General features: G+C 50.4%; 1 protein-coding gene across 1 annotated transcript; it reads right to left on the reverse strand.

Annotated features, from left to right (window-relative positions):
- Nucleotides 1–416: 416 nt before the first annotated feature.
- On the reverse strand, nucleotides 417–25079 carry ERBB3 (erb-b2 receptor tyrosine kinase 3). The gene is made up of 28 exons (XM_032173423.2): nucleotides 24805–25079; nucleotides 21279–21430; nucleotides 19684–19870; nucleotides 18218–18343; nucleotides 17231–17296; nucleotides 16960–17078; nucleotides 16712–16853; nucleotides 16219–16332; nucleotides 16007–16127; nucleotides 11405–11478; nucleotides 11149–11239; nucleotides 10675–10880; nucleotides 10334–10466; nucleotides 10050–10140; nucleotides 9683–9837; nucleotides 8611–8664; nucleotides 8115–8256; nucleotides 7295–7414; nucleotides 7071–7169; nucleotides 6687–6872; nucleotides 5977–6132; nucleotides 5336–5411; nucleotides 5006–5152; nucleotides 4173–4270; nucleotides 3889–4080; nucleotides 3673–3744; nucleotides 2555–2855; nucleotides 417–2384 (listed from the first exon to the last, which is right to left on the reverse strand). The coding sequence occupies exons 1-28, from the start codon at nucleotides 24884–24886 to the stop codon at nucleotides 1858–1860; spliced, it is 4029 nt and encodes a 1342-aa protein (XP_032029314.1). The 5' UTR covers nucleotides 24887–25079; the 3' UTR covers nucleotides 417–1857.
- Between the last annotated feature and the right edge of the window lie 750 nt (nucleotides 25080–25829).

The following is a 25829-nucleotide window of genomic DNA, read 5'->3' on the forward strand; positions in this document are numbered from 1 at the left end:
CATTTTGGGAGGCCGAGGCGGGCGGATCACGAGGTCAGGAGATCGAGACCATCCTGGCTAACACGGTGAAACCCCGTCTCTACTAAAAATACAGAAAAATTAGCCGGGCGCAGTGGCGGGCGCCTGTAGTCCCAGCTACTTGGGAGGCTGAGGCAGGAGAATGGCGTGAACCTGGGAGGCGGAGCTTGCAGTGAGCCGAGATTGCGCCACTGCACTCCAGCCTGGGCGACAGGGCGAGACTCTGTCTCAAAAAAAAAAAAAAAAAAAAAGAAATAGAAGTAATAGTAGGACTAGAGAAAGCTGCACGGGACAGAGTAGCACTGTCAGAAGACAGAAAGGTGAGTATCCACTGCTGAGGAGCAGATCTCTTATCTGACATACGAAATGTTTTCATTTGACAGACAGGAAGCTGAAAAAAAAGTTGGCATTTTTATTCAGACACGTATAAAAACAAAACAAAAAACTTCAGTGATCAACAGACGTTTTCCCTCAGTTCCCCATCCAAGGGGACAGAGGTGTGAAGCTGAAGCTGGATCTTCTTTCTGTCCTACCTGGAAGCTTCTCACTGCTGGATGAGAATGGCTTCTAAAAGTGGATCTTGAGGATCCTTGTGAATTTGCCCTCGGATAAGGAGTGAAGATCATTTACGGCACATATGGATTATGGTTTACACAAAGATGTCCAGTTATTTTTCCTTCTGACTACCCCCACCACCACTTCCTGAGATGAGATGTCTGGGTATAGGAGGATGTGGCTGTTGGGGTTAGACTTGATTCAGTGCAAAAACAAGAAACGGTGCCCCTTAAACAAGGGCTGTGACTTAAATCAGTTTTTCTTGGCACCTTACAATAAGAACACATGCATAGGAATTGGGAGGATTTTGCATCCTGGACCTACTGCTTAATTTATTTCATCTCTTTAAGGCTCAGTTTCTTTTTTTTTTTTTTTCCCTGTAGAGACGGTGTCTTGCTATGTTTCCATAGGCTTGTCTCTAATTCTGGGCTCAAGTGATCTTCCCATCTCAGCCTCCCAAAGTGCTGGGATTACAGGCATGAGCCACTGCGCCCAGTTCTAAAGTTTTTTTTTGTTTTGTTTTTTGTTTTTTTAAGAGATGGGGTCTTACTATGTTGGCTAGGCTGGTCTCAAACTCCTTGCCTCAGGTAATCCTTCCGCCTCAGCCTCCCAAAGTGCTGAGATTACAGGCATGAGCCACCATGCCTGACTTCCCTTTTTGTAAAATGAGATAATAGGTATGTCACAGAATTGTTGTAAGGATGATAAAAGACTAAGTGAGATAATGTAGGTGAAGTTTAGTATGATGCCTGGCTCATAGTTAAGTGCTGAATTATTATAATAGTAATCAATATCTACTCCTAACCTCTTTCTTCACAGATTTTAAGCTTCTGTCTTTCTAGGGGGTTAAGAGTCATAAACCAAAATTACACGTTCCTCTGCTAGGTTTCCTCCCTTTCCTCTTCTTGACAGTCTGATGGGAAACAAAGGCACACATAAGAGCCTAGTTCCAAGTAGTCAGAGCCTGAGAGGAAGGGATATGGAGAGTAATCCTTCATATCTCCAGGAGTGCCTGTGAAAAAGCTGAGGAATGGGACTGGGAAAGCACACAAAATAAGGAAAACCTTTCCTGGGGTTGGGAAAGAGAAGAAAGTGCACAGCTGGCTACATACCATAAGAATTTTGTGTCAAAATGTTTAAAAGCCTCCAAAGATTGAATGGAATTGTCTGGGACTGGGGAAAAGGGGCTGAGACCTGGGTGAGAGAGGGAATAGGGAGAAGAGGGTACCCTCTAAAGGCACTAGCTGCCATTAAATGCTCCCTGAGTGCCACAGGGAGCAGGAGTTACGTTCTCTGGGCATTAGCCTTGGGGAAAAGCCTGCTATGCCAGTAATCAGGGTTATCAAAGGCAGAGTCTGTAGCCTCTAAGCTACGTAGAGTTTTTAGGCGGGCATAATGGACATGGGGGGCCTGATGTCCAGGCCCCTGAAAAGCTCTCATCTCTTCATACCCTTGCTCAGATGCTGGGCAGGCCCCCATGGCTGCATAATCACCCCCAGGACCACCTCCACCTCGTTGCCGATTCATATATTCATAGTCTTCATCTGGAGTTGTGCCAGCAGTGGGCATGATTGGTACAGGGTGGAGTGGGCAACTCTGTGTGCTGCCCAGAGAGGCACTGAGGTCTGACCCCACATCCATGTACTCATAACCCAGCTCCTCAAGGGAACTTGGCCTAGGCGGATGAGGTGGACTGTGCCTTCTCCTCCGGTTCATGTATTCATACTCCTCATCTTCATCTTCTTCTTCAGTACCCAGGACAGAACTGAGACCCACTGAAGAAAGGGTGCCTTCCCGGGAGGAGGGAGTACCTGGGGGTTGAGAAGAAAGGCTAGGTATGTGAAGAACTTCATGGGGGTAGGGGAAAGTTTGAAAAAATTAATAGGACAGAGGGGCATATGATCAGAGAAGAAAAAACAAGAGGAGCCCAGGGAAAGGATTCGAGGAAGAATTGAGGAAAGCCCTAGGAAGAGTCAGGCACCTTTGAGGTGTGTATCTGGCATGACATAACCGTTGACATCCTCTTCCTCTAACCCTGGTGGGGAGAGTGGGGTAACAGGAGTAAGCAGACTGTGGCGCTGGGAATGGTAGGCGCTATCTCCATGTGGCCGTGGGCTCCGGCTCCTGCTCCGGCTCCTACACATTGACACTTTCTCCTGGAGCTCAGCCTCAGAGCCTGTTACATGGCCCTCTGATGACTCTGATGCCAGGCATCCCCGTGGCATTGGATGTAGAGAGACTGGACGGGGACACCGTTCACTGCTCCCAGAAACTGCAGACTCCTAAGGAAGAAAATAAACAGAAAATAATGCAAGGAGATTTACATGATGAGGAAAGAAGAGAGATTTGTATAGAAGGAAATTGGGTTGTTCACTGCCTTTTTTTTTTTTTTTTTTTTGAGGTAGAGTCTTGTTCTTGTCACCCAGGCTGGACTGCAGTGGCATTATCTTGGCTCACTACAGCCTCTGCTTCCCTGTTCAAGTGATTCTCCTGCCTCAGCCTCCCGAGTAGCTGGGATTACAGGCACCTGCCACCATGTGCGGCTAGTTTTTGTATTTTTAGTAGAGACAGGGTTTTGCCATGTTGGCCAGGCTGGTCTCGAACTCCTGACCTCATGATCCACCCACCTCGGCCTCCCAAAGTGCTGGGATTACAGGCGTGAGCCACCACACCTGACCTTTTATTTATTTATTTTTAAGGGACAGGGTCTTGCTCTGTCACCCAGGCTGGAGTGCAGTGGTACAATCTCAGCTCACTGCAACCTCTGCCTCCCGGGTTCAAGTGATTCTCCTGTCTCAGCCTCCTGAGTAGCTGGGATTACAGGTGTGCACAACCACACCCAGCTAATTTTTGTATTTTGGGTAGAGATGGGGTTTCACCATGTTGGCCAGGCTGGTCTCAACCTCCTAACCTCAGGTGATCCACTCCCTCTGGCCTCCCAAAGTGCTGGGATTATAGGTGTGAGCCATCTCGCCCGGCTCTCACTGCCTTCTTTTTTGCAGGACACTGATTAAAATAAACCTCAAAGGTTTCTAATGTCTTCCATACTACTCCTATCAATCTGATTGTAAAACCCAGACTCTCAGCAACAGAACTTACCTGGCAAGACTCCCCAAGATTACCCTGGTTCATGGGCATGTATCCAGATGATGGACTTAAAAGGCTCTGGCTCTAGGATGAAAAAATAAGAAAAAGGTTAAGATGAAGGGAGAAATCTACATTCACCATGGGGGACTTTGATTAGTTATTCTGGGTATCTGTAGGGTTTGTGAGGGCTCAGGGTGCAAAGTGTTGGGTAATTAGAAGGTGTCTTACCCCACGTGGCCGATTAAGTGTTCCAACTGGTAGGCTGAGGGCGGAGCCCAGTGTGGTGGTTGCCATGTTGTCGTCCTCTGCTTCCAAGTCTAGGTCTAGGTCTAGTTCTGGCTCCAGCTCTACTTCCTCTAGCTTCTTGTTTGTCAGACCATGAGGCTCTGGCCCAGGGGCTATTCCAGGCCCACTCTCTCTCTATATCGATAGGTGATTGTTAGGGGGAATCCTGGTTCCAGCCAACTCCTCCTTTTTCTAAATTTCCTTAGCACCTCCTACTCCCTACTCACCTTTATGACCAGATACCGTGGTGGGTCTCGGGCCATCCTGGTGAACTCATTGGCTAGTTCTTTGAAGGTCGGGCGAATGTTCTCATCAATCATCCAACCTGCAGATAAGATGTAGGAGGTAGAGACATAAAAGAGAATACATTCCATGGCTGGGCACGGTGGCTCACATCTATAATCCCAGCACTTTGGGAGGCCGAGGCGGGTGGATCACCTGAGGTCGGGGCTTTGAGACCAGCCTGGCCAACATAGTGAAACCCCGTCTCTACTAAAAACACACAAAAAATTAGCTGGGCATGGTGATGCACGCCTAAAGTCCCAGCTATCTCGGAGGCTGAGACAGAAGAACTGCTTAAACCTGGAACATGGGGTCACGGTGAGCCAAGGTCACGCCACTGCACTCTAGTATGCGCAACAGGGCGAGACTCCATTAAAAAAAAAAAAAAAAAAAAAGGAATAGAGCCATAAGAGGAGTACAGAGGGAAGGCAGAAAATGGCTGCAGTCAGGCCGAGCATGATGACTCACACCTGTAATCCCAGCACTTTGGGAAGCTGAGGCAGGCCGATCACCTGAGGTCAGGAGTTTGAGACCAGCCTGGCCAACATGGTGAAACCCCTTCTCTACTAAAAATATAACAATTAGCCAGGTGTGGTGGTGGGTGCCTGTAATCCCAGCTACTCTGGAGGCTGAAGCAGGAGAATCGCTTGAACCTGAGAGGCGGAGGTTGTAGTGAGCCAAGATTGCACCATTGCACTCCAGCCTGGGTGACAAGAATGAGACTCTGTCTCAAAAAAAAAAAAGAAAAGAAAATGGTTGGGCTCAGCAGGTAACTCACACTTGACCATCACCATGTAGACATCAATTGTGCAGATCTGGGGCTGTGCCAACCTCTCCCCCTTCTCTAGCAGGTCTGGTACTTCAGCTAATCGCAGTCCTGCATAGGGCTCTGCCCCGAAGGTCATCAGCTCCCAAACTGTCACACCTGGTGCAGGAAGACATGGACTAGTCACTGGCAAAATAGTAGACATGGGCATGAAATGAAGGGAAGGCAGAACCTGATCTGACACAAAAATCTGAAATGCTTAGAGATTCTAAGAGGGGGTCTCAAAAGGTAAATTTGAAATTGGGGCCAGTGATGGTAGAGAGGGCATCCAGATGCACTGACCATAGCTCCAGACATCACTCTGGTGTGTGTATTTCCCAAAGTGGATACTCTCAAGGGCCATCCACTTAATTGGAGTCTGTGGATTAAAGATAGAGGTATCACAAGTTTATTTCCACAAATTTTCTTAGCATTTCCAAGTCCCAAGTTCTTTTTTTTTTTTTTTTTTTTGAGACGGAGTCTTGCTCTGTCACCCAGGCTGGAGTGCAGTGGTGCGATCTTGGCCCACTGCAAGCTCCGCCTCCCAGATTCACGCCATTCTCCTGCCTGAGCCTCCCGAGTAGCTGGGACTACAGGTGCACGCCGCCATGCCTGGCTAATTTTTTTTTTTTTTTTGAATTTTTAGTAGAGATAGGGTTTCACTGTGCTAGCCAGGATGGTCTCGATCTCCTGACCTTGTGATCCACCCGCCTTGGCCTCCCAAAGTGCTGGAATTACAGGCGTGAGCCACCACGCCCGGCCAGTCCCAAGTTCTTGATCATTATTTTCTTTGTTGCTCTCTGAACTAAAATATCTGGTATCTGCAGCCTTCTCTTCTTGAACTTACCATGAAGCACCTACTTGCCTCTGGAAGAGACCACTGGCTGCTCCCTGGCCCCATGCTTCACTCCACCCCTGCCTCCTTACCCTTTGTGTCTCCTCACCTTGGCCTCACTGTATAGCAGCTGCTTATCATCAGGAGGCAGCAGGTCAGCCACACCAAAATCTGCCACCTGAACCTGACTGGGTGACTTGAGTAGCACGTTTCGGGCAGCCAGGTTTCTATGCACCATACCATGTTCCTCAAGGTAGTACATTCCCTGTAGGTATAGGGGAAGAAAGTATTCTTAAGGTTGGGGGAATCAGTCACTGAGATCTGGAATTCCCCCAAATCTTGAAGGTACCTCTCAGCAGCAGTCCCCAACCTTTTTTGGCACCAGGGACCGGTTTTGTGGAAGACAGTTTTTCCAGGGGAAGGAGAGGGTTGGTTTCAGGATGAAATTGTTCCACCTCAGATCATCAGGCATTAGTTAGATTCTCATAAGGAGTGCACAACCTAGATCCTTCACGTGCACAGTTCACAATAGAGGTCAAGCTCCTAAGAGAATCTAATGCTGCCCCTGATCTGACAGGGGGCGGAGCTCGGGCGGTAATGCAAGTGATGGGGACTGGCTGTAAATACAGATGAAGCTTCACTCGCTCGCCTGCCGCTCACTTGCTGTGTGGCCCGGTTACTAACAGGCCATGGACTGGTACCAGTCTGCAGCCTGGGGGTTGGGGACCCCACCTCTCAGAACGTCAACCTTCCCACTTTTTCCTGGCTGGCTCCCAGCCAAGCAGTTCTTATCACAGAATTCCTCCAGGCTTCTCTCACCTTGGCAATTTGTACTCCCCAGTTGAGCAGCAGCTGTGGCCCCAGTGCCCCCCGGTGTTGTCTCACATGATCCAGCAGAGAACCCAGAGGCAAGTATTGAGTGACAAGCTGCAGAGATGACCCTGGGCATAGTCCCAGCAGCCGTACAATGTGGGCATGGTCCAGGCTGCCAATGGCCAGCATATGCTAAGAGACACAAAAGGTATTATCTAGGACACCAACAGGTTCACATACACTCAGCATGTGCACAGCCAGCCCAGGTCCCCCCACCCCCAACATTCTGGCTAACATAGTAGCTGCTGAGAAGCACAGGACCCTGCTTCTACATGATTGTATCTAATATTGTCCTCTCTCCTAGCGGCATACAGAATTTCCTTCACTTACATCTGTCACAGCTTGAAAACTCTGCCGTCCACTCTTGTCCTCAATGACTTTAATGCAGACTGGAATCTTGATTGATTCACCCTCAGGGATCCACACTCCCTGGGAAGTTTGGGGCAGGAGTCGGCATAAGGTCATTCTCCCCAGGTCAATCCTATGCAAAAATCTTTCACCCCTTTGCCCTAGATGCCTTCCCCACCTCTCCAGAATTCCAATGGGTCACTCACTTTGTGCACAGTTCCAAAGACACCCGAGCCAAGCACTTTAAGCTTCCTTAGCTCTGTCTCTTTGAAGATTCTGGCCAAGACTTTGTTAGCCTTCTCACTGGGGTCCAGAGGCTCTATGCTCTGAGGAGCAAATGGGAAGGAGGTACTCAGGAAAGGCCATTCCCATGTCCCACTCCAACCCGCTCCCCATAGGTGAATGCCAAAAGTGGCAGAGCTGCAAGGGCAGGAAGAGGAAGCACTGTTAGTCCTGGAATGCATTATAGGCATATTGAGGTACAGATCCTGAGAATTGAGGAAGTTATTTGTGCTCATGAGATCAGGAATCAAAGGGGTTGGGTTTTCCATTTGATGGAGGAGCATGAAGTGGGGAAGGGGACAGCTAGGGAGAGTTGGTAATACTATTACCACCTTGAGTACCTTTTATACAGTGCTCTGTGCTTTCCAAAGCACTTTCACATACATCATCCCCCTTTACCCTTACAGCCATCCTGGAAGGATAAATGTTATTTCCTCTGTATAGATGCATAAACTGAGGCACAGAGAAGATAAGTAACTTCTTCAAAGTCATGTGGCAAATTAATGACAAAATCAGGACTAGAATGCATGCCTCCCATTTCTCTGACCAGTTTTCTTTCTAGGCGACCACACTACTTCCTTGAAGAAAGGGATCAAATCTCTGGGGAAAGAGGAGGGGAGTGACATTCATCCCATCACTGACCCCTGGGTGCACAGGGTACCACTCAAAATTAAGCTATAAAGAGACTTCCAGGGCATGCAAAAAAGAAAGAAAAGAAAAAACAAAAGTAAGCTAAGTACTCACCTCACCCCGTTCCAAGTATCGCCTCATAGCCCTTTTATTCTGAATCCGGCGCCCACGCCAGTAGAGAAAAGTGCCGCCCAGCATCATGAAAATCACCACCAATCCTGCTATCACTGTCAAAGCCATTGTCAGATGGGTTTTGCTATGGGATATATAGAAACCCAACATTATCCTGGGTTTGCATCTTCCTTACAAATGTCAACTATACTTGTGCTGAAGGTATGATGCTGATCTGGGGCAAGAAATTAACATTCACATATATATCCTTAAGCACTAAAGGGACCAACCTAAATCTGGACCAGTCTTAGACTACTGGAAGTTAGTTTCAGGAAGGGAAGTCCAGAAGCCTGCATTCTTGAGTCCCAACTGTCCAGTGATAGTGGACTGTGTATATAAAAGGCCAGAATGAAGACAGCCTCCCTCTTCTCTCCAGGTAACCACCTCTCTCCCAACTCCCAAATATCCCCAGTTTCCAGAATCTCCAACCCCATCATACCCGATCAGCACCAGTGTCTGTCCTAAACAGTCTTGAAGCTCTGGTCCTTTACACCTAGGGAAGAAAGTCACCACCTTAAATGAGAGCTTGGACAACAGAGGCTCAATTTCACCAGCCTAACATACAAAAGCTTGTTTCAGAACTTACCATGGCATCCCATCCTGGAGCCCAAAGCTGATCCCAAGACATGGCCTCCACCTCCAGCTCACTAGCTCTCCCCAAGCCCCTCTTCTGTGAAACTCCCTTGAACTGAGGTTATTCCAGGTTCCCAAAACTGTGGTGTAATTTTGTGCTGTTACTGATTTTCCCTTTCTCCAATCCTTCGCTACACAGCTGGGAGTGATTTTTATTTTTTTTCTTTTCTTTTTTTCTTTTTTTTTTTTTTTGAGACGGAGTCTTGCTCTGTCGCCCAGGCTGGAGTGCAGTGGCGCAATCTCGGCTCACTGCAAGCTCCGCCTCCCGGGTTCACGCCATTCTCCTGCCTCAGCCTCTCCGAGTAGCTGGGACTACAGGCGCCTGCCACCACGCCTGGCTAATTTTTTTGTATTTTTAGTAGAGACAGGGTTTCACCGTGGTCTCGATCTCCTGACCTCGTGATCCGCCCGCCTCGGCCTCCCAAAGTGCTGGGATTACAAGCGTGAGCCACCGCGCCCGGCCTATTTTTTTTCTTTTTTTTTTGAGATGGAGTTTCGCTTTGGTTGCCCAGGCTGGAGTACAATGATGCAATCTCAGCTCATTGCCACCTCCGTCTCCTGGGTTCAAGAAATCCTCCTGCCTCAGCCTCCCGCATAGCTGGGATTACAGGCATGCGCCACCACGCCCGGCTAATTTTATATTTTTAGTAGAGACGGGGTTTCTCCATATTGGTCAGGCTGATCTCGAACTCCTGACCTCAGGTGATCCACCCGCCTCAGCCTACCAAAGTGCTGGGATTATAGGTGTGAGCCACTGCGTCCGGCCAGCTGGGAGTGATTCTTAAATTACAGCCTCTCTCTTCTGTCTGCTTCCCTCACCCTAGTTCTATGCTCCTACCCTTCCACCTGACCCCCCTCCTTATTATCCAATCACTGACCCCTGGGTGCAGTTCTCGTGGCAGGGCCGACATTCATTCTGAACATCTGGGTACTTGTAGATTGGGCCCTTGGCACCTAGGACTCCATGGGGGCAGCTGCTCACACAGTGGGGCCCATCTCGAAAATGGGCACATTGAGCACAAGTATCAGAGCCCTGAGTGGAAGAGAGAAGGTCAGGAAGAATCAGATCCCAAGGTCAATTCCATACCTCCCAGCAAAGACCAACCCAGAGATTCAGGATCTTCTATCTGCAGGCCCTAGCATTATCTGGCCTCTCTGTGCTATCCTTAGCCATATCATTCCCCAGATGCTCCAAGTATTGCCCCTTCTCTGTCTCCCTTGGAGATCCTGGTGCTACTACTATACCGAGCCATTGCATGTGGCAGTGCCCTCCATGGGTTGGCATTCCGGGTGGCAGGAGAAGCATTCGGCCTCATGGGCAAATTCTCGAGGCTCCCTGCAGTGGGGAATAAAGGGAGGGGGGTCACTTCCAAGTCCTGACCTTCATGCCCTGATCTCACAACCACAGGTCTCCTACCTCACTCCCACCAAGGTACATGCAGAAATCTGTCTTTTATTATATGCCACCTGAACAGTTCCATTGCAGGGCCCCACCCCCACCCATCCTTGACTGGCTCCCCTTACTGTACCCATTCAGAAAGTTGCAGTGGGTCACACAGACACCTCCTCGGCTATAGTTTCGACAGGACAAGCACTGACCAGGGCCCGGGCCCCAGCATCCCCCAGAGGAGCACAGTGGGTCACACACTTTGCCCTCTGCCACTGGAAAGGAAGGGATGGGTTAGGAGTCTGAGGACTCCCAGCAAGCCCTCTCTTCATTATTCTTCCTCGTTACTGCTTCCAGCCTAACAGCCCCCTTCTCCTTGGTTCCATCCCTCAACCCTACTCCCACGTCTAGGGCAGAATAGTCCTTTCAGCCCTCTCCTCCCTGACTCCCTATTCTCACCACCCAGCAGACCCTTTCCCTCACCGCAATCTCTGCGTGGCCGATTATGCTTGATGTCTAGTCGCTCTTCTGTAGGCCCCCGAAGCACCTTGGTCCAGTTCAAAGAGTGGTGGTAGCAGAGCTGCCTATTGGCACTTATATAGATACGCCCAGCACTAATTTCCTTCAGGGATCGGAAGCCCAGAGATGTGACATTCAAATTCTTCATGATCAACAATGAGAAGCCCCGGCTGCGAATAAGGAGACAGGATGAGAGGAGAGACTACGAAGGGAACATTAACTATTCAAAGGATTCATGTTAGTCAAGAAATTCGCTCAGTGCTAGTCAGATCCACTGAGAGGGAATCCCCCTCCTTTTGCCTTTTCCACATGAAACTCTGAAACTCTTTGGTTTTGAGGCACTGCTGTATGAGACAGTGCCTTGTATTTTCCTAAAGAATGCCTATGACACAGGCTTCATGGCCTGCAGATGCCACTTCCTCCATACCCTTTACTCACTTGTAGAGGCTTCTGCCTCCAATGGTTGTCAAGTTGGAAAAAACACTGAAGTTGTGCATGTGGGGTGGCCAGGACTGGATGTTCAGGTAACCTGAGGAGTTGGAGAGAGGCATGTGGGCAGGGAGGCTTCTTCTTTCTTGGGTTCTCCTGGCTCCTCCCCTGTAACTTGGGATGTGATTTTCTCAAGTAGTTATACTGCAATTTATGCCAGTGGTTCACCTATTCTTCTAGAAAGGGCAAACTCTCTGCCACTCACCTGTGATCTCCCGTACTGTCCGGAAGACACTGAGCTTCTCTGGGTCCAGGGCAGGGATCTTGTGCCAGGGGTCTCTGAGTAGAACAGTAGAAACCAGTGAATAAGGTAAAGGTATAACTCAGTGGCAGTGAGCACACCCAGCCTCAGAATTTGGTTTCTAAATATTATTCTCCACTAAAAGGAAACATTCCTTGGAGAAATGGCTGGGATGGGGGAACTATAATATGAGCCCAGAGCATCTTGTGCAAACAAGAAAAGACTCAAAGAATTAAGGGTACAGCCCAAACAACACAGGAGCCAACTTGGAGGGACTGGCTAAAATAAACAATGATTGTAAAGGATTATAACCATTGACTAGAATAAAATAAGTATCCATAAGAGTAAATAAATAGGAAAGGAAGACTATTTTTTTTTTTTTTTGAGACAGAGTCTTGCTCTATCACCCAGGCTGGAGTACAGTGGCAGCAATCTCGGCTCACTGCAACCTCCACCTCCTGGGTTCAAGTGATTCTCCTGCCTCAGCCTCCTGAGTAGCTGGGAATACAGGAGTACACCACCATGCCTGGCTAATTTTTTGTATTTTTAGTAGAGATGGGGTTTCACCATGCTGGCCAGGCTGGTCTTGAACTCCTAACCTCATGATCCACCTGCCTCGGCCTCCCAAAGTGCTGGGATTACGGGCGTGAGCCACTGCACCTGGACTTTTTTTTTTTTTTTAAAGAGACAGGGTCCCACTCTGTTGTGCAGAGTGAGTGCACTGGCTGGAGTGCAGTCATGCCATTATAGCTCATTGTAACCTTGAACTCCTGGGCTCAAGCAATTTTCCCACTGGCTCCCAAAGTGCTGAGATTACAGGCATAAGCCACTGTGCTCAGCTGGAAAGACTCTTCCTTTTTTTTTTCTTGTTCGTTGCCCAGGTGAGTCAAGTCGGATTTCGCTCACTGCAAGTCCGCCTCCGGTTCATCCATCCCTGCCTCAGCCTCCGACGCCACCACACCCGGCTAATTTTTTGTATTTTTAGTAGAGACGGGGTTTCACCGTGTTAGCCAGGATGGTCTCGATCTCCTGACCTCGTGATCCGCCCGCCTCGGCCTCCCAAAGTGCTGGGATTACAGGCTTGAGCCACCGCGCCCGGCCTGACTCTTCCTAACAGTAGAATGCCAACAAACAAATGCAGAAGGAATAATGGAGTTAGAAAATTATCATTTGGCAACTATCATAACAATAATTGATTCAGGCAATTATCCGAAGACATTCATTAATTGTGAATGGAAAAACAGTAACTTTACAGTAGAAAAACCTGACAGATATCACCATAACTAAGTGACCAGAGACATTGTGAGTGCTGGGACAAATCAACATCACATACATCTTCAATAGGATGCCCTGAGCTCACAGCCTCTGTGGTGTTCTTATCAAACTCCAGCCTGGCAGCGGTGCATGCCTATAATCCCAGCACTTTGGGAGGGTGAGACAGGAGGATCGCTTGAGCTCATGAGTTCGAGACCATCCTGGACAACATGCTGCAACCCTGTCTCTATAGAGAATGGCTTGAACCTGAGAGGTGGAGGTTGCGGTGAGGTGAGATCATGCCACTGTACTCAAGCCTGGGCGACAAGAGCGAAACTCCGTCTCAAAAATATATATATATACACACACATATAAATATATATTAACAATATATATTATATAATATATTATATATTGTATATTATAACATATATGTAATATATAATATATTATATATGTATATTTATATATAAATTTATATTTATGTTTATATATAATGTTTATATTTATATATATTATTTATATATATATATATATAAAATTAGCCAAGCATGGTGGCATGCGCCTGTAATCCCAGCTACTCGGGTCTGAGGTGAGAGGATCGCTTGAGCATGGGAGGCAGAGGTTGCAGTGAGCCGAGATCATGCCACTGCATTCCAGCCTGGGCAATAGAGCCAGACCTTGTCTCAAAAAAAAACTACAAAAACTTGAATCTAATCATGAGGACACATCAAACTAATCCAAACTGAAGAACATGCTGCCCATTACCTAACTTATACTCATCAAGAATATCATGAAAGATAAACAAAACCTGAGGAGCTGTTATAAAGGAGATTGAAGAGCCACGATAACTGAATGTAATGTATGATCCCAAACCTTAGGAGGACAATTAGTGACATGTGAATAAGGTCTGTAGCTTAGATAATATTTTGTGTCAATGTTAATTTTCCTATTCAAACAACTATGCTGTGATTATGTAAGAAAACATTATTTTTAAGGAATATACACTGAAATATAACAGGGGTAAGAAAGAATCATGTGTGAAAATTTACCCTCAAGTGGTACAGGAAAACAGTACCATGTTCTGTGTGTGTGTGTGTATGTGTGTTTGTGTGTGTGTGTTTGTGTGTGTGTGTGTGTGTAGAGAGAGAGAGAGAGAAGTGATAAAGTATATGTGGTATTTTTTTTGGCAGGGGAAAGAGTCTCGCTCTTTCACCAGGCTGGAGTGCAGTGGCACGATCTCGGCTCACTGCAACCTCCGCCTCCCGGGTTCAAGCAATTCTCCTGCCTCAGCCTCCTGAGTAACTGGGACTACAGGCACGCACCACCACGCCCAGCTAATTTTTGTATTTTTAGTAGAGATGAGGTTTCACCATGTTGGCCAGGATGGTCTCAATCTCTTGACCTCGTGATCCACACCTAGTGATCCACCTGCCTTGGCCTCCCAAAGTGCTGGGATTACAGGCATGAGCCACTGCACCCGGCCATATGTGGTATGTTAACATTTGGAGGATCTGGGTAAAAGAGTATATGGGAGGCCAGATGCGGTGGCTCACACTTGTAATCCCAACGCTTTGGGAAGCTGGGGCGGGTGGATCACTTGAGGTCAGGAGTTTGAGACCAGCCTGGCCTACATGGTGAAACTCTGTCTCTGCTAAAAATACAAAAATTAGCCGGGCATGATGGTACACACCTATAATTCCAGCTACTCAGGAGACTGAGGCAGAAGAATTGCTTGAACCCGGGAGGCAGAGGAGGCGGAGGCTGCAGTGAGCCAAGATTGCACCACTGCACTCCAGCCTGGGGAACAGAGTGAGACTTTGTCTTAAAAAAAAAAAAAAAAAGGGCCGGGCGTGGTGGCTCACGCCTGTAATCCCAACACTTTGGGAGGCCGAGGCGGGCGGATCACGACGTCAGGAGGTCGAGACCATCCTGGCTAACATGGTGAAACCCCGTCTCTACTAAAAATACAAAAAAATTAGCCGGGCGAGGTGGCGGGCGCCTGTAGTCCCAGCTACTCCGGAGGCTGAGGCAGGAGAATGGCGTGAACCCCGGGGGGCGGAGCCTGCAGTGAGCCGAGATCGCGCCACTGCACTCCAGCCTGGGTGAAAGAGCGAGACTCCAAAAAAAAAAAAAAAAAAAAAAAAAAAAAGGTATATGGGGAATTTTATACCATTCTTGTAACTTCAGTGTAGATCTAAAATTATGTCAAAATAAAAAATTGAAGAAAAAAAAACAGGTGGTCATAGTGGTTTTTTTTCCCCCTCTCTCTCTCTCTCACACACACACACACACACTTTAAATGCTGTCCTATAGACGAGAAAGTCCCTTTGTTCTTTGTTGCTCCAAGGAGCAGAATGAGTGAAAACAGCTAAAAGTCATGGGGAGACAGAATTTTCTTTTCTTTTTTTTTTTTTTTTTGAGACGGAGTCTCGCTCTGTCGCCAGGCTGGAGTGTGGTGGTGTAATCTCAGTTCACTGCAATTTCCGCCTCCTGGGTTCAAGTGATTCTCGTGCCTCAGCCTCCCGAGTAGCTGGGATTACAGGCATGTGCGCCACCACACCCAGCTAATTTTTGTATTTTTAGTAGAGATGGCATTTCACCATGTTAGTCAGGATGGTCTCGATCTGACCTCGTAATCTGCCCGCCTCGACCTCCCAAAGCACTGGGATTATAGGCATGAGCCACCGGGCCCGGCCTGGAGACAGATTTTTATCCAAATCTAAGGAAGAACTTTTAGAAAACTTTAAGAAGGAGGTTGGGTGCTGTGATCCCCAGCACTTTGGGAGGCCAGGATGGGAGGATCGCTTGAGCACAGGAGTTCGAGATCAGCCTGGTCAACATAGCAAGACCCTGTCTCTACAAAAAAATACAAAAAAATTAGTCAAGTATGATGGTGTGTGCCTATAGTCCCAGCTACTTGGGAGGCTGAGGTGGGAGGATCTCTTGAGCCCAGGAGGTCGAGGCTACAGTGAGTCAAGATCATGCCACTGCACTCCAGCCTAGGTGACAGAGCGAGACCCTATCTCAAAAAAGAAAAAAGAATAAAAAAGAAAACTTTGAGAAGGAGGATATGTTGATCCTGTCCCTTGTTCCTTGGCAGGGCGATATTGAATTGCTCAAAGATGTTCCTGAGGGGACCCAAGGCCTGGATGGAAGATGTGTTAAGCATTCTTTCAGGTCCTTTGTAACAGGCTAGAATTTTATGACTTTGATTCCTAGTCAGCTCTACATAGGACAGTTTTGGCCAATAAAATGAACTGTGAGGGGTGCATGGGCTGGGGTCTAAGGAGGGAAGGCAGGATCTCTAACCCATTGAGGCCGGTGATCAGAAAGTCCAGGTTGCCCAGGATCTTGGTGCAGTTCACAAATCCATCGATGTTGCTCGAGTCCACAGTCTGGAAGCGGCTCCCAGAGCCTGTCCCCTCACAGGCTGCAAATGTAAGAGAGGTTCAGTGGAGGCGGTCTGCGCAGGCTCAGAGGAAAGGCTGTCTCTTTACAGCTTCTTACCATCGCCTACCCACCTTTGGGACATAGTCCCCCACAAGGCTCACACATCTTGAGCCCATTTTTATCTACTTCCATCTTGTCAGGAGGACAGGCCCTGACACAGGATGTTTGATCCACCACAAAGTTATCTAGGGAAGAGAGGAGGACACCATTAGAGATGAGGGAGGAACACCACCAGCTACCAATGGAACCCTTGCTCTGGGCCTAGGCTCCCTCCAGCTCTGCACTGGATTTGTCCCCATCTGCCACCCTAGATCCCTTAAGTACTACCCTATAGATTCGAAAGTCTCTTCACTATTTGTTGCTACAAGAAGCAGAAGTAAGGGTGATAGCTGAAGTCATGGGAGGACTGGACGTAAGGGTCACTCACCAGAGTGGTTAGATGATCATAACCATTCACCAGTCTCCCTATTTATCACCAACTGGATTCTTTTTCCCTTCCACAATTTTGTCTAAAATCTTGGATCTACTATTATTGATCATTGCTCCTTCCCCTCAGACACTTACGGGGACAGCTGGCTACACAAACTCCTCCATACTGATACTTGGTGTGGGGATTGGGTTCCAGCTGGAAAGTTAGCTTGTTGTAGACAAGAGGCTGTGGACAGCGAGGTACACAGGCTCCACTGTCATTGAAGTGCCGGCAGGCCTGGGAAAAAAGGAGGCTCATCAGATTTATGTTACGTGTGTACCCCCACCTCCTCCCAAAGGCCACATCCCAATTTCAGAACCCAGGCAATGGAAAGAGTACATACAAAGCAGTCTGTGTCCTGAGGGCCTGAGCAGCCCCCAGCACACTCATCATGGCAGCACTGGTTGGGGTTGGGCCCAAAGCAGTGACCATTACACTGAGGAGCACAGATGGTCTTGGTCACTATGGAAGGAAAGAAAGCATGGCTATTAGGGCTCCTAGGACTGAATTCTGAGGCCACTGCTCATGCCTCCCCCGCAGTGTTGACCCAGGCTTGGGGAGGAAAGGATATGAAAGCGTATGAGTGAAGTTTTTGGAGGGAAGTTCAAACCCACATGTCTGGCAGTCTTCTGGTCCAGGACCCCAGCATCGCCCCTTGCAAACCTCATGACAGGGGGGACCTGGTTGGGAAGGAAGGCAACACAAGGGGCCATCAGGGCTAAGAAAGGCTTGTTTGAATCAACAGGGTATGATGTCAGCACACAGGCACCTCAATCCCGGGAAGCAAAAAGCCAGGGCTGTGTCCCTCCCTGCCCTTGGAGAGCAGGGCTGGGCTCAAGTGAACCTGTCAACAAGGGGCGGGGCCACGCCCCCATACCACCCACTGGGCAGCTGAAGGGGATGGACTGGGGCAAATGCCAACCTTAGTCCCAGTCCCAACCCAGGAACTTAGTTCCTCCTGGGCAAACTGAATACATGCAGGAATATATGCATGTGAATTGTCAGGGGAAGGTGGGCTCCAAGGAGAAGGGAGTATATTCTAGTGGAACAAGTAACAGATGTGGAGTCTAAAGATCTGGCTTCCCTGCTTAGTACCCAGGGATTTTTTTTTTTTTTTTTTGAGACAAGGACTCACTCTGTTGCCCAGGCTAGAGTGCAATGGCACAATCACAGCTCACTGCAACTGCAGCCTCCTGGGCTCAAGCAATTCTCTGCCTCAGCCTCCTGAGTAGCTGGGATCACAGGTGCGAGCCACTACGCCTGTCTGATTTTTTAAATTTTTTGTAGATTTTTTGCTATGTTACCCAGGCTGGTCTTGGACTCCTGAACTCAAGCAATCCTCCCACCTTGGCCTCCCAAAGTGCCAGGATTATAGGTATGAGCCACCAAGCTCAGCCTGCTCCTTTTCTTGAAACACCTCCTCTGTGGTTTAGATTCCAGGAGACTGGCATTGGTCCCTCCTGGTGGGCTGCTGAGTCAGGGACCCGAGGTGTTTGTTCACTGGGGAGGTGGGTTCAGATCAGAAATATAAGGATGATGGAAAGAAGGGAGTCACTCTGGTTTGGTGGGACTGGGGAGCAATCTTGATCACAGCCACTTACAGCTTCTGCCATTGTCCTTCACCACTATCTCAGCATCTCGGTCCCTCACGATGTCCCTCCAGTCAATTGTGTCCATGTGACAAAGCTTATCGTTCTTCTCAATATAAACACCCCCTGACAGAATCTCTGAGGTAGGGAAAGAAGTGACAGGGTTAAGGGCCGCAGCAGAACGCCTCTTCCTTACCTCTCCACCCATCCAAAAGGACACCTGAGACTCAGGAGTGGGAGAATGAGGCAGACAGATAGGTCCAATTAAATCCAAGCTGCAGAGAAGACTGCCTTTATAAGATGAGAAGTCAGGCCAAAAGAAACTCCTGCCTCCTCAGTCACCTGGCCAGATCCGGTTTAGCCAGTGGGGGAGGGGAAGGGAGAGAGGGAGAGAAGATTTCTGACTCAACATCCCCTCCCCCAAGCCCTGCCCATATGTTTTCCAACTGACTGAGACAGGGAGAAGCAGAAGATAGACAGGTGGTTTTTAACCCCTATATTCCTCCAGCTCATAGGGGTTTGGTTTAGGAGAGTAAAGGTAGAATTCCTAGGGAAGGAGGGACATCCAGGTATACTGTACTTTGGTTTTTTTTTTTTTTTTTTTTTGAGATGGAGTCTCGCTCTCTGTCGCCCAGGCTGGAGTGCAGTGGCGCGATCTCGGCTCATTGCAAGCTCCGCCTCCCAGGTTCACGCCGCATTCTCCTGCCTCAGCCTCCCGAGTAGCTGGGACTACAGGTGCCCGCCACCACACCTGGCTAATTTTTTGTAATTTTAGTAGAGATGGGGTTTCACCGTGTTAGCCAGGATGGTCTCGATCTCCTGACCTTGTGATCCGCCCACCTCGGCCTCCCAAAGTGCTAGGATTACAGGCGTAAGCCACCGCGCCCAGCCTTTTTTTTTTTTTTTTGAGACGGAGTCTCACTGTCACTTATGCTAGAGTGCAGTGGTACAATCTCGGCTCACTGCAACCTCCACCTCCCAGGTTCAAGTGAGTCTCCTGCCTCAGCCTCACGAGCAGCTGGGATTACAGGTGCGCACCACTATAGCCAGCTAATTTTTTTTTTTTTTTGTATTTTTAGTAGAGACAGGGTTTCGCCATGTTGGCCAGGCTGGTCTCAAACTCCTGATCTCAAGTGATCTGCCCTCCTTGGCCTCCCAAAATGCTGGGATTACAGGTGTGAGCCATCACGCCTGGCCTCCGGTACACTGTACTTTGAAGTTAGAGAAATGGGTAACAGATCCAGCTCTGACTCCAGCCCCACAAGGACACAGGGTTCCTTTCCCTGGAGCAGATGCCCCTAGCTCCCCCTACTGGGGGCCCTCTATTGCTTAGGAAGCAATGGACCTTTACACAGTGGCCAAGGTGACAGGCACCTTGGAAGAGGCACTTAGAGTGAGCAGTCTTGGGTCATCATCAAGGAGGTACCCGTCTTGGGCTGGCTGAGGAGTGAGGCCAGAAGGAACCATCGGGAACTGACCGGTGAGCTGAGTCAAGCGGAGCTGGCGCAGTGCGTGGCTGGAGTTGGTGTTATAGTTCAACATGATGAAGATGGCAAACTTCCCATCGTAGACCTGGGTCCCTCGCACCACGCGGAGGTTGGGCAATGGTAGAGTAGAGAATTCATTCATGGCCACGAGGACATAGCCTGTCACTTCTCGAATCCACTGTGACAGAGCAGATAATGTCAATGAGAGAGACAACAGGGCGAAATAATCTCAATCCCCTCTCCTCTTTCAGGCATTAAAGACTCTTTAACTCTTTTAATTCTTCCTTCTTTCTTCCCTTTCTTTTTTTCTTTTTTTTTTAAATTTGAGACGGAGTTTCGCTCTTGTTGCCCAGGCTGGAGTGCAGTGGTGCAATCTCGGCTCACCACAACCTCCACCTCCCGGGTTCAAGCAATTCTCCTGCCGCAGCCTCCCAAGTAGCTGGGATTACAGGCATGCGCCACTACACCTGGCTAATTTTGTATTTTTAGTAGAGACGGGGTTTTTCCGTGTTGGTCAGGCTGATCTCGAACTCCTGACCTCAGGTGATCTGCATTTGGCCTTTTTTTTTTTTTTTTTGGTGAGACAGGGTCTTGCTCTGTCACGAGTGGCACGATCTCGCTCACTGCAGTGTCAAACTCCTGGGCTCAAGCAATCCTCCCACCTCAGCCCTCCAAGTAGCTGGGACTACAGGTGCATGCCACCATGCCCAGCTAATTTTTGTATTTTTGTAGAGACAGGGTTTCACCATGTTGCTCAGGCTGGTCTTGAACTCCTGATCTCAAGAGATCTGCCTTCCTTGGCCTCCCAAAGTGCTGGGATTACAGGCATGAGCCACTGCACCTGGCCTTAACTCTTGCTAATTCTCTTTTTTTTTTTTTTTTTTTTTTGAGATGGAGTCTTGCCCTGTCGCCCAGGCTGGAGTGCAGTGGCGCAATCTCGGCTCACTGCAAGCTCCGCCTCCCGGGTTGACGCCATTCTCCTGCCTCAGCCTCTCCGAGTAGCTGGGACTACAGGCGCCCGCCACCATGCCCGGCTAATTTTTTGTATTTTTTTTTTAGTAGAGACGGGGTTTCACCGTGGTCTCGATCTCCTGACCTCGTGATCCGCCTGCCTCGGCCTCCCAAAGTGCTGGGATTACAAGCGTGAGCCACCGCGCCTGGCCAACTCTTGCTAATTCTTATTTGGGAGTAGGGAGTAGACTGTGTCACACTACTGTGTCACTTCTGGGAGTGAAGACAGGCAGCTTTCTCCTCAAAGCTCCTCATACCAGGAGGGCCCCTTCCTCATCTCCCCAGGTACCCTCTCGGTCCGCAGGTGTCTCTCTGCACTAGTCCCTGCTGACCTTGCACTACCATAGAACACCACCTGCCCCTGCCCCTGCCCCCTATATATCCCTGGCTATAACAGTGAGACCGTAGGTCCCAGATGACAGCCACTGTCCCCATAAATACACGGGTTTGAATCTTAGGAACTCCTGAGTCTTAGGAAGGGTGAACTCCAGCAGAAGGTAGCCCTGAAGAGGGAAGGAGGGTTCTAGGGGAGAATAAAGAGGAGCAGGTTGAGGAACGAGGGTGGGCACACTAACCTGCAGGAAGGAGAGGTCGGCATTGTGTCCCGTGAGCACAATCTCGAGGTTCCCCATCACCACCTCACACCTCTCGTAGAGCTTGTACAGTGTCTGGTATTGGTTCTCAGCATCGCCGGTCACACTCAGGCCATTCAGAGTCCCAGGACACACTGTTCAAAGCAGAGGGAAGAGTGGCTGAGGGCTGGACACAAATTCTCAGCCCATCTACCATCCCCCAAGATCACCCCCTTGGTTGCTGTCTTCCAGTTACATTAGAAGGATCAGATGACATTTGCCTCCAACCCTCCCACAAGCGATAGGCAGAAGCTGTAGTGGCCTGAGAGCTTTCCCTCTTCTCAGAATCCCCTTACCATCCCATGAATGGGAAGGTGAAAAGATTTCCTTTTTCTACCTGGGACCCCTCTGTGCTTCTTTTGGGTACTAAGGGGTTAATTGAGAAGGAAGACAGGGAATTTGTTTCCCTCCCTAGAAAAGAGAAGTTAGGAAAAGGCCGCAACTTTGAACTTTGATTACCCTCTTCTCCCCCTCCAACTAGGGCACTCACTTCTCTACCCTCATCCTGCCTCTCTCTAGGTCCTGGAATAAATATCTCTTTGGGGCTAGTACACAGCCCCTATTGTGTCTACTGAGGGTGGGATGGGGGCAGAGGGTGGGGGCAGTGCCTGGGGCCACAGTCCAGCCCACAATGAGGCGATTCTATCCAGGAGGGGGGCTGCCCCACCCTGTCCCTAGACACCCCGTCCTCAGCAGCACTCCCCTCCACCCTCAAGCCTTGGGCTCAGACAAGTGACCTCAGTAGAGGGGGGAGCTCTGGCAGTGGTGGGGCGAGGGGGGGTCAATGGGAGCTTTGTCTTTAAAGCTGGAAGATAAGGAGCTAGTTGCCTCCCCGCCTTCCTAAACTCAGACTTTCCTTCTCACTCTCTCCCCCATCCCAACACACTCTAGCAACCTCAGCATCACTTTCCAGCCCTAGAGTATTTTTCAGCAAATACAGAGGAACCTGGAGAGAAATAGTAGCAGATGCCCCACACTGAGCCTCCACCCAATTTCACTGTTAGAAGAGGTTCATGAAGAAGCCTTTCACCATGGCAATCCTCACCCGCACTAGGGGAGAGCCTAGACTAGAGGTACATGGCATGTCAGCCTTGGGAGTTCACTCTTCTTTGCAAATGTGGTGGACAATGGGCTATGGGAAGTCCTGGACTCTGAAGCCCTACCCCAGTCTCTTTCCTCTGGTTCAGTGAAAGACCATGTGTGGGGTGGGGAGTAGGGGGTAGATACCACCTGTTCCAGCCACCCTTCCCTGAGGCGGTGGTAGCTCAGTGGGAGGCAACAGTGGGAATGGAGGGAGGGAGACTGGTGAGGCCCCAATCCCTCCTATAACATACACCCCTAGTGTGACTTCTTGACCTTGGAGGGCTCCTTATCACTCCCCATGAAGGCTGGCTAGTCGCAGCAAAGATAGCTAGTTCCAGAGGAGCTGGGAACTCCAGGGTCCTTGGGTTGAAATGAAAGAGACTAGGAAGGTTAGTCATTTCTGGAACAGCCCCACCCCAATCCCCTTCCTGGCAGGATACCCCCTTTCCCAAGTTATAGTGCCAACACTTCTCCCTAGATAAGGGAGGAGCCAAGCTTTCTGCACAGGGAAGTAGTAGTGTGGGCACACACATACACACACAACGTACACACGAACACGTACACATTGGTCTTGCTGGCCCAGGAATCTAAAGATGGGTTTCCTTGCAGGAAGTATTTCAGGTGGCCCCATCTATCCCACGTGCCCATAAGTGTTTGTGCAGACTTTGTGTCTGCGCTCGGAAGGCTACAGTGTTAGACGTAGCCCAGTTCCCTGCTACCCTGAGGGTAAAGTCCATATTACACAAACAGGGGGCAAAGGGCCTGGGCAGGAAGGGAGCACAAACAACACCTCTGGGGAGGAGCTAGGCAGCTTGGGGAGCAGGGCAGGGAAGGGGAATCATAAAAATCCCTTCTGTACCCAGGGACCGGGAGCATAGGGAGGGGCAGTGTCACAGGCCCTCCTTTGGTAGAGAGCACTAGGGGTGGGATAGAGCCAGAATCTCCAGCCCCTCCTCAACCAGAGGCCTCCCCTCCAACATCCCCCACCCCCATCACAGCCAGGACAAAGGGGCTATAGAAGGACTGAGACAGGGCCGGATGCCCAGAGGCTGCAGGACCCAGATAAAGGGTAAAGAGACCCAACCATGCCTGCCTCCTGCCTCCCCAGGGAAGGTGGCCAGAATCTGGTACTTCTGGGTTTCTGGGTGAAGACTGCAGGAGTCTGGATGGGACAGTTATACAGTCACTCCACTGCTCCCTCCCACGCCAGTCCCCAGACCACCCCCCTCCACCAGCTGGGAGTGTTCACATCTAAAAATCCCAGGAGCTAAATTTAGACCCAGCAACTGTGAGGGAAGCACAGGTGGTTTCTTCCACTCCCACATTGGGGAAGGGGCCCTGGCTGTGCCAAACCCCAAGCTGAGATCTGAGGGGAGGGGAGAAGATCCACAGAATTTCAATCCTCAGGTGTCCACGGTCCCAGAGACACCCCAAAGGGGTGGGCTCAGATAGCATGGGAGTCGGGGGAGGACTGGAGAAGAGCAATCCGGGGCTCTGTCTAGGGTCCTAGAGACAGCGTCAGACAATAAGCAAAATGGGGGCGGGGGGCACAAGCTGAGCCCAGGAAGGACTCCCCAAGGCAGGAGGCTTAGGAAGTAGCAGAGGTGCCCTCTTGATCCTCAGGTTGGGGAGAGAAAAGACAAGAGGTTGGACATCCTTGCCCCTACAGCTCCTGGCCCAGGGCCTTGTGTATAGTAGATGCTCAATAAATATGAGTTGCGTTGACCTGGGTCTTGACAAAGAGATGTTGCTTAAGCTCTGCTATACTGAGGAAAGGGGGCGCCAGCTTCTGTTGGGCCTCCTGCCTGATGTCACCTGAACTTGGCCCTCTGATTAATCTCAGACCTCCCCAGGGCAGGCTCACTCACGGAAGAGGAGGTGCCGCTCCTGTTTTTCCAACACCAGAGAACAACAACCCCCTCCAACCTTCTGTAGCTCCGCCCTGTCGGCAAAACAACGAAACTAGGGGTAGCTGAAATCGGCGCGGGGTGGGGGGCAGGGGGTTGGCGAGCAAACCGAGACCCTTCCGCCAAGGCCCCCACCTCCAAGCACCTCCTGTTTACAGAATGAAGGTCCCTGCTCCGCTCCCTGCAGGGCCCCTCAGAAGTGTGAACTACTGTTTCGGCCTCAGCCTCTTCTGGGGAGACCGTTTAGAGGGTCGGCGACGCTCTGGGGAAGGGGAGCGTGAGGGTCCAGGAATGCCGCCCTCGGCCGGACCACGCCGATAACCCGAGCCTGACCGCCCCTCTCCCAGGTGGTCCTGGCAAACCGGGGGCAGCACCCACACCCCCGCGCCGCCTGAGACCCTACCCATGCCCTCCGAGGCTGCGCGCACTGGGTTCCGGCTCCCAGGTGCTGAGCCCGCCGGTGCTCTCGCGTCACTTACCTGCCTGAGAGTTGCCCACCTCGGAGCCCCGGGCCAGGCTGAAAAGCAAGCCCAGCACCTGCAGAGCGTCGTTCGCCCTCATGACTCCGCAGAGGGTGAAGGGAGCCCAGCCGAGTCCGGCCCGGGGGCCCCTAGACTAGGACATCGAGGCAAGAGCCACCTGAACCGCAGGCGAATTGGTGGCTGCTGCGGCGGCGGCAGCGGAGGTTGCAAATTGCAATCGGAGCCGGAGCCGGAGTCCGGGGCGGGATGGCAGGGGAGGGATGTGTGTGTGTGTGTGAGAGAGAGAGGGAGGGAGGAACGCAGAGGGAAGGGGGTGAGTCACGGCCGCGCCCCCTCCCGCGCGAGGCTGGAGTAGGGATTGCGGAGCCTCGGACCGCCTGTCCCGAGCGTGCCACGCCCCGCGGTCCCGCAACTTGGCGGAGCAGATCGAGGATGGGGCTCACCCTAATTTTTCTGCAGGAGATAGGCCAAGGGGAAGTCGAGATTCCAAAAGCCCCCAGATCCAAGGAAGGGTAATGAATGAGGGAGTGGAAAGCGCTCCAAAGCCCTGCCCCCTGAAAGTTGGCCTCGCCCATTAACCAAATCACTCAACTCCCCTAGCCGGTTGGTTCACTTGGTAGATTTTCTCTCAGAATGTGAATATTTCTCTCTGTGTGTTTTTGAGGGGGAGGGTGTTTTTTGCCTCACGTCCAGGCCACCTCAGTTTCTCCCAGACTCGAAACCCCATAACTCATCCACCCAGCCCAGGAACCCGAGCCACAGAGGCCGCGTGAAATTGCACTGTCTCTGGCCGCTTCCTCCTCCAGACCCGGCGCCGGCCGGGCCTCTCCCGGGGATTTGGATGGGGGGCGGGGGTGGTTTCCAGCCTGGGAACAGACCCCGGAGCCCGCCTTTCCACTTCTACCCCGGGAGGGGCTCCCGCACCTGTCGCCGTCCCCTCTGCTGCCCCCCACGGCCGCCTGGGAGAACAGCTGCCTCCCCTTCCACACTGGAGTCTGGCCGCACCGTCCGGGCGGCCGCAG

Source organism: Hylobates moloch, unplaced genomic scaffold (genome assembly GCF_009828535.3).
Source record: "Hylobates moloch isolate HMO894 unplaced genomic scaffold, HMol_V3 SCAFFOLD_13, whole genome shotgun sequence".
In the NCBI taxonomy this organism is placed as follows: domain Eukaryota; kingdom Metazoa; phylum Chordata; class Mammalia; order Primates; family Hylobatidae; genus Hylobates; species Hylobates moloch.

Excerpts from the sequence above, each read along its gene's own strand:
- ERBB3 (XM_032173423.2), bottom strand. The coding sequence starts at position 24,886 with ATGAGGGCGAACGACGCTCTGCAGGTGCTGGGCTTGCTTTTCAGCCTG. Across the intron at positions 11,240-11,404 it reads GACAGTACGGGAGATCACAG|GTTACCTGAACATCCAGTCC; the intron begins GTGAGTGGCAGA and ends CCAACTCCTCAG. Across the intron at positions 7,415-8,114 it reads GATACTTGGAACGGGGTGAG|AGCATAGAGCCTCTGGACCC; the intron begins GTGAGTACTTAG and ends TTTGCTCCTCAG.